Here is an 8,726-nt window from a genome sequence, read left to right as displayed (position 1 = left end):
AATTTTCACACAAAAATAGCATTCGGTAGCCGTTTTCACCATGAAGACAAGTCCAGAGGTCAATTTTTTTTTTTTCAAATAAAAGTACATTACATTAGCTTTAATTTAAGATATATATAAAAGTGTCAGACTTTCCGGAACATTTTCAAAAGTTAAGTTGAAAAAGTTAATTTTTTGTGAAAAAGTTGTCATTTTAAATCCCCCCCTGTGGGCAGAAAAAAGGTCAAATTTACAAAAAAAATATACCAAATGATAGGTAATGACATCAATCATCTATAAAAAAAAAAATATATTGATATGTTCATTTTTGAAAAAGTTACAGCAGTTTTTAGTAAAAAAAATTGAAAAAATTTCGAAAATTAGCGATTTAATTTTTTATTAACTTTGATGTCAACTTTCACCTTTACGGGGAACGAGGGAAATTTTTTCAATTTTGAAGGGTAATGTCTTCGACTAGATACGATTTGTGATCTTTTGACGTATCGTTGAAAGAAATCCGTTCGGTGAGAGCTGAGAAAAAGTGGTAACAGACACAAAAAAAAAAAAAAAAAAAAAAAAAAACACATCATAGTAAAACCAATACCTTCTCAGCTTCGCATCGAAGCTAAAATATACCAGTTTTAATAATTGGATAATAATCTTAAAAATACTGTCGTAATATGCTTAATACTTTGCACTAAGCATCTCACAATTATCAATGAAAAATGTATAATCTGCATTTTAAACAACTTGTAAAGAAACAAATAATTTATCTGTCATAACAAATATGCTGTTCAATACAATTTCTTATTATTTATATATATGTCAACTCATCTATTGTCAACTATATTATCTAATATAATTATCATGTAATGTATACTTTAAAACAATAAAATATAATCATGAATAGCACAAACGGCAATATCCCTGGATATGGGTGTACCCCTTCAGTACTGATAAAAAGCACTGATATCCATTGAAAAGACCGAGCTACTGCCACAGCTCCAGAGCTCCAGGTCAAGTGAATTCGTTCTTACGAACTACTCTTGCTCCTACATTTTGATCACGGCCCCGTGCTGCCGTTTGAGTTATTTTATTGTGTATAACTTATTTGTGTTTAAAACTTATTTTAGTCTATTAAGACATTATTACCATAAATAAATAATATTGAGTAAAAATTGGCATTTTTGGTAAATACTTCATTTATCTTCTTGAGCATTACAGAATAGGAAGGTAAGTCAATTTATATTATCCCATTTATTTAGAGTTAATAATCTGAGTTAAGAACGATAAAGCAATAGATCTATAACCTCCTTTTAACATCAAGAGTAATTTTGCTAGTTTGTTCACACCTACTACATATACACATTACAGGGTCTCGAGTGTTGGATTACCGCCCCGTGCCTAAAAAGAGTTTAAAAACCTAATGTGTATCTGACTATATTAATAGACACTTCGACTGGGTATTCGAAGGTCGGATTATCGCCCCGTTACCTCAGTGTCCTATTAAAGGTGTTTACAAGTTTATTAGCTCATATTCCTCAATAAAGAGGACATACATTTACTTCTTCATATCTACTGGTCTTTATTGTTCTAAACCCTCGAACCATACGACCCCAATAGAACCACAACATCAGGTTCTCACTAAACCCATCATTCTTCTTTCATTTTCATTATTTATATTTTACCAACTGTTTTCCTTTATTTTTTGAATTATAACAATACTGATTCAAAAGTTGTTAATGACCGTTTAATATCTTATTGATATCATTTTCTTAATTGTAAGCTGTTTAAAAACATGATATTGTCAAAAAAAAAAAAGATATAACACAGAAAGGGAATAAAATAGAATTTTTTTTTGAAAATCATTTAATATATTATACTATTAATGAGTCTTTGATTATAAAAATTAATCAGCTACACAATTTAATTAATATTACATTAGTTTTTATTTTAAAGTTAAGTAAAGTAAGTAACATATCAATAACTTTAACTTTTCAAAACAACGATAATAATTTAAAAAATTTTCATTAGTGAGTAATGGTAACAATGATTGTAATGGTATTGCTCTAACCAAAGTTAAATTATAAACGGTTATAACACTTAATAAAATTATGTGTTAAATAAATTATGATATAATATTTATAATAATAAGTGGCGTATAAATACAAGTGTAAAAATTATCAGTAAAATAATCAAATTAAGTATAATTAAGATAAGATTAAAAGTTATAAAATAATTTTAGAAAAAATTTATTGTTCTATTGGATATTTAAATTTGTAAATAAATTGTAATTAAAATAGCTAAAATCGTAAATAATTTAAAACAATTAATGCAATATTTTAAACTTTTTTGTTAAAATAATGTCACTTATAATCATTGCATTTTAAGTTTTTAATACATTGAATAGTTTTTCATTATTTAAGCAAAAAAAAATCAGAATTTATGAAGAATATAATAAAGTTTGTACTATTTGATTTTTACATTCTTTACTATGAATTACTAAATAATTATTTCGATTTAATATAGAGAATAACTTTAAGTTTTATTTTTACTTGTTATACATTTATTTTATGAAAAAGTAAATTTTGATGAAATAATGTGAAATATCTTATGTCTTAGGTACTAAAATTACTATAAAAATGAATATATAATAAAACGAAAATGAAAAAAATTATATTTTCTTTTTATAAAATATTAACTATTATCAATAAATTTTAGTGAAATAATAATGTAAAAACTAGCTGAATAGTGAATCCATAAATAGCTAGCTATTTATAGCTGTAGGAATATCTCTAGACAATTAGAAATAATGAAAATAAAACGTCGATAGTAACTTAAAATATTTCTCTTCTAAAACAAAATGAACGTTATGATTAACGTTACACCAGAGGTGTATTTAAGCTATTGCTGTTTAAGTGTAATATACTTATTGGTATAGTATAGTATTTAAAATGTATTTATGGCCCTAAAAATTTTAGTTAAACAGATATAAATTTATAAAAATACCTTTTATTTGTTAAAAAAATGGTAGTTTACTTAAATAATATGCTTCTTTAAATGCTCCCGGGGACATTGTCCCTTTTGATTACCCCTAAACACGTTACTGTGTCTTATAAAAGTCATAATAAAGTTAATATATTTAACTTAAATTAGATATAATTGGTGTTATCATAGAAATATTACTGCTTAAAACATCAAGTATTTCCGCCAAAAAATTTATTTTGAAGAAAGAAATATTTTTTTTCAATACAAAACCCACCATACTCCCTTTTACATGTATATTGTATATTTAGAATACTAAATAAGCTCAAATCATCAATATTATTAATTATTTTAAACAATTATAATTAAAAAATTCAATAAAATAATAAAAACACTATTACTAAAATACATTTTAATATTTAATATACGTACTAAATAATTGAAAAAATTACGTAATATTAGTGGAATATTTTAGGCGCCCTAGACTCATATATTTTTTTTATTTAAACTTAACTAGTTAAATTTAAATTTATATGTCACATAAATAGATATTTATGTGATAATTTTTTTAAATAATAACATGTTTTAATTTTAATAATAATTAATTTTTTGAAAATTAAATTATTGCAATAGAATATTATTTTACATAGTTAGTATAAAATTGATAAACTGTGTTATTAACGTTATATCATTATTAAGTTAATATTATACCATTTTTCTTTAATTGACATGTTTTGAATTCGTAGCGTAAAATTAATTAATTAGATATAATTGAATTGAAATGATCATATAATTATAAATTTTCAATCAGTTATTAATGATTGTGTGATACATAACAATGTTTAAAATTAAAAATGTATTTTAAATATTAATAAAAAACTAAAAAAAAATATAAAATAAATATAACAAAAAACTTAATAATATATATTACAATTTTTTTCTAAAATGTTTTTTTTTTCTGGATTTTCATGTTAGAAATAAAAATTATAATTTCTTATATTTTGCACAATTAAAAAAAAAAACACATTTTAATCAGATTAAGCTCCTAACATTTTCTTAACAGAATAACCGGGAATAGCATAAAAAAATAAAATCAGCATGAGGAAAATGGCTAGTACAACAAATCCCTTAAGTATTTTCCATTTATAATTGTGCCAAATTATGTATCGAATTGATTTGAATGGATTTAAGAACCACATAAATGAAGCATCAGGGCGACTGAAAAAAAATTTTAAATGTTTCATTATAAAATTTATAAACCAGAAACCATGGTTTTCATATTTTGTTTATTAATTATAACCACTACTCCATATTATTTATTTCAAATTTATTATATAAATGCTCCTATTTCAGCTCTTTCATACTTAGAGTTATTGTTTTTTTCACTAACTCGTATTTTTTTGCAATAGTAAATGTAAATTAATAATATTTTTGGTACTGAAATATTGATTTTTTAACAGATCCAATTAAGAATATCTGTATTGATAGCCAAATGCAAATTATAAGTACATTTTTTTTCTTCAATTTTTAATATCCGATTCATAATATATTGTAATTAATGGTCAAACCAGCTTAAATTATAGATAAATAAAAATATATATACAGAATGAACCAGTTGTAACTGACAACTCTTATAACTTATAACTTTTCTTTTGATTCTTTTGATGTTATCATAATAATAATATATTATAATACACTATTAATTATAGTTTTATTAACCACAAAAATGTATAATAATTTATTGTACTTAGGTTTATCAAGTGGGTCAGGTTCATTACGACCTATCCCAGCCGGAATTTTTTCTGCTTCTTCTGCTGTGAGTAAATGTATCTCAGCTTCCACTTTACCCTGTAAATTGATTTTTATAATAAAACGAAAATGAAAACATTAATATTAAAAAGTGTAGCGCAAATCTTAAATTAATTATTAATTATATTAATTAAACTGTAATATAAAAGATCAATATTTGAGTTATTTGAAACTACACAATTGGAGAATTAGAAATTTATTTTTAACTAACCGTTAATTCCATTTCTTCATTTTCTTTTTTTACATAAAATGGCCACCATCCCTTCACACGTTTTTGTTTAAATATGTTTACCATCGGAACAGATCCATCAGATTTTAGCATATCTAGTGTACACAGCTTTGATGATTTAGCTCCTCTAGGAAAGTTGTTTAAATCTAATGTTAAAGCTCCTGAGAGAATGTAAACAAAAATCTTTACTTATTTATGTTCAGGCTAATTCAGGTAGAAGTTCGAAATTAACAGTAAAGTATAACATTTAAAGCTGTTTTTACATTTAAAGGTTAATTATTAATGCATTTACCTAGAAAGTCGTCTGCTGAAAAATGATCGGCGTCCCATACTTGAAGCTCAAGTCTCGCTGGTATCTTACTTTCAGTCTCATCCCAAGAGAACAGCGATTCCTTTTTTGAACTTACTATTTTTTCTTCGGCTACTAAGTAGTCGAATGGGAATAAAAATCTCCAGTTGAAATTTCCCTCCCCTGTTAACGATCTATAATGTATATCTGTGCTCTGACAGTCTTCTGGTCCTTTTAACCAACTACCAAATGAAAATAATCATAAAATATCAGTATATATTATACTAATATGAAAATAATATTTTTAAGCACAAACCCTTTGACATAAATATCACTCATTTTTTCACCAGTAAAAAAAGCATCATCTTCAAGAACTACGTCGTCTGTATTCCAAATAATGACGCGTAGTTGGTAAAATTTGGGTTTTCTGGGTGATATATCCAAGGCTGGACCGGGAAGAGGCATATCCATTGGGAACATATCTACCCACATTTCTAACTTTCCCTGTAAAAATAATATAATAACAAATAAAATATAAAATATTGAATGTTTGAGTTTTATACCCTTTCAATTCCAGCTTTATCAGGTATAAAAAGTGGCCTCGTCTCAATATGTTCAGGAACTAGGTGACAACCTCTTTTAGGTATTTCATGCCAATTATGCAATACAGCCAAAGCCAAATGTTCTTCAACACCTATCAATCACACATTTAATTATTAGAAACAATATACTTACAAAAACCATATTATAATATAAACTCACCTTTTGCGCAGTACCAATCAATTGTATCTTCAGAGTTATTTTGAAGACAAAATATTTTAGAGCCAATTTTAATCGTACCGTTCATATAATTAGGCGTATCTAACTTAGCTTCTTTACATAATTTTGCTAGTATTTGAGTAGGTTTCATAGAATCCCTCCAACGGTTATATCCAAGTCTAATAAAAATTATTTATATCAAAGTAATGATATACATTGTAAAATACAGATAATGATCAATAGTAATTTATTGGATATTTGAAAGGCATTTTTTTTTTTTAATTATTTCAACCATTTTAATAAAAATTAAATAATGATATTAAATCAACGAGAAAAAATTTTCTTATATAGTTTAACTTATGTGAATTAGACAACTATAATGTGTATGCTATTATATTTATAGCATACACATATTTCAAATGTAAAATCATTTTACACCATTGATAATTTCTAAATTTATATTCTATACTATTTAATAAATAATTCTATTGATTTACTTACAATTCATAGGTTTTAGGTAAACCGCAAGTAGCTCTATGTCTGCTATAAAACCTATTTTCTAAATCAATTCTAGTCTCTCCAATTAAATCGTCAGACCCCAATAAGTCCCAGTCTAGAATTTGAACAGTTAACATGGAATCCTGTGGAAACGTGGCTTCAATTTCGAAACATCTGTTGAATACAATTAATTCATAACAATGATGAAATTGTATGAGATGATGAGATGTAGGTATATAAAATTTACTGTAAACGTACTTTCCAAAAACAGGATTTAGCTGTTTAGATATGTAATTATCTTTATCGCTTATTTTTTTCGAGCCTAGTTGTAAAACTACATATGGGTCAGCCTTGCCATTTATATCCATAGGATGAAGGTCACTGGCTTTAACGATATATACTCTGACTAAAACATGAATTGGATCATTAGAAGGTAAACCTTGAAAAAATCCATATTGCGGATCAAATCCCATGATTGTATGATCTTCGATGTCTTTAGGTAATGGCCATTTATAAACTTTTATTGACCCCTTAAAAAAACGAATAATTTTTAATTTATTTTTTCTAATGACATTAAATTAAGTGTTTATAATACTTTAAAAGTTCCAACTATTCTAGCATCATCTTCAATGTCGTCACCCGTTTTTTTACCTCGGTATAAATCGAAAGGTAATAACCATTCACGAAAACCATTGAATTCTGGCTGTGCCTCCAATTCATTGGGATATATCTATATAAATAAATAATTATAAAAAAAAGTAAAAGATACTTTAAAAAAAAATTTATCTCACGATTTTTGTATCTGAGATATATGATAGAAGATAAAATAATTAATCAAATAAAATTATGTGTATAGCTTCCTATAACAAGTGTCGAAATATACTCATCACTGTCATAATATGGAATAACAATAGACTTATCTTTTTATGTCCACAATAATGGTATTTCATTTAATATTTTAATTTAAGATGATCAACAATCCAATTTATAAATTATATTCATATTCTTAGAATAACATGATTAGTATCAAACAAATAATTTAAATAAATAACTTGGAAAATATTTAACAACCCCATACTGTTGCATACTATATTATATTACACACAATTCAATCACGAGTCAATTATTAGGCACCTTTAAAAATCACTCTTTTCTGAGAGGAAATTTATAAATCATACTTGTCAATTCTTTTTACTCTTATCTTAATAATAAAACACAATGTGTCAACCCTAATCTTTGTAAAAACAAACTATATTAACGTTCTATAAAATATCAAAATGATTTGTATATTATTCACATGTATTAATTTATATATTTTATAATTACTTATTAATAAACAATAACATTGCAAGAATGAGACAATGATGATTTTCGAAGATATAAAATATTATAAAAGGTAGAGCAATCCCACACAGTCTCATCTGTTCTAAACGCGCTTTAAGCTTCTACGTAAAATTTGTCATTATCCTTTTCGAAATTTTTACCTATTAATTTGTGAACTAAAAGTCAAATTTGTGTTACATTGTTTATCAATTATTGATACTATTACTAAAATTATTCTAAGAAAAATGAAAAATTATCAGGTAAAATTTTAAAACAATAAGAGTTAATACTAATATTATTTTATGATCCTTGAATCACACCCCTCAATAAAAGTAACTCTCATTTTTTACCCAACTCACTGGCAACTTTATTTTATTTTGAGTTACGATATAAGTATAGTAATTAAAAACTTAGAAAATTCTTTAATACTAATGAAATCGTATACTTTGAACATTTTACTAAAATTAAATTAAAATACTAATACTACTACGTTTATATTTAAATTCTTTATTAATCAACTATTAATAAACTAAAAAACTATATTTATAAAATATACACTATAAAAAGCTTTGAAATTTTATTTTTTTTTTATGGGTTAAAAATATTTACCTTCATAGTTGCAATTTTCGCAATATCTTGTTTCCTTTGGAATTTTTTTGGACTAAGTTTAGCTACTAATCGAGATGCTTTAGTACCTTTTTTTGATGATTTAACCTCATTTTTGTCTTTATCTACTTGAACAGACAACAACATGTCACTATTTCCATACAATAATTTTTTATTGTCCTGAATTAAAACAAATAAATATATTTAAGAAAACATTTCATGGTTTTTAAATTATTTAAAAGTTCAAAC

General features: G+C 25.0%; 1 protein-coding gene across 4 annotated transcripts in view; it reads right to left on the bottom strand.

Moving 5' to 3' along the window:
- Nucleotides 1-3,706: 3,706 nt before the first annotated feature.
- LOC126904276 (otoferlin-like) overlaps nt 3,707-8,726 on the bottom strand; it is a 56,366-nt gene continuing 51,346 nt past the window's right edge. For all 4 annotated transcript variants that reach the window (XM_050683180.1, XM_050683179.1, XM_050683181.1 and 1 more), the window contains 11 exons: nt 8,481-8,657; nt 7,144-7,278; nt 6,807-7,078; nt 6,552-6,722; nt 6,054-6,229; nt 5,855-5,985; nt 5,608-5,795; nt 5,295-5,533; nt 4,985-5,163; nt 4,712-4,812; nt 3,707-4,182 (listed from right to left, as the gene is read on the bottom strand). In XM_050683180.1, the coding sequence (XP_050539137.1) occupies nt 4,002-4,182; nt 4,712-4,812; nt 4,985-5,163; nt 5,295-5,533; nt 5,608-5,795; nt 5,855-5,985; nt 6,054-6,229; nt 6,552-6,722; nt 6,807-7,078; nt 7,144-7,278; nt 8,481-8,657 (1,950 nt within the window). In that variant the 3' untranslated portion in view covers nt 3,707-4,001. The remainder of the gene's footprint in view (nt 4,183-4,711; nt 4,813-4,984; nt 5,164-5,294; nt 5,534-5,607; nt 5,796-5,854; nt 5,986-6,053; nt 6,230-6,551; nt 6,723-6,806; nt 7,079-7,143; nt 7,279-8,480; nt 8,658-8,726) is intronic.

This window comes from Daktulosphaira vitifoliae, unplaced genomic scaffold, assembly GCF_025091365.1.
Source record: "Daktulosphaira vitifoliae isolate Bord-2020 unplaced genomic scaffold, ASM2509136v1 Scaffold_4, whole genome shotgun sequence".
Lineage (NCBI taxonomy): Eukaryota > Metazoa > Arthropoda > Insecta > Hemiptera > Phylloxeridae > Daktulosphaira > Daktulosphaira vitifoliae.
Note: the sequence above shows the minus strand (reverse complement) of the source record. Positions and strands in the feature narration are given on the sequence as shown.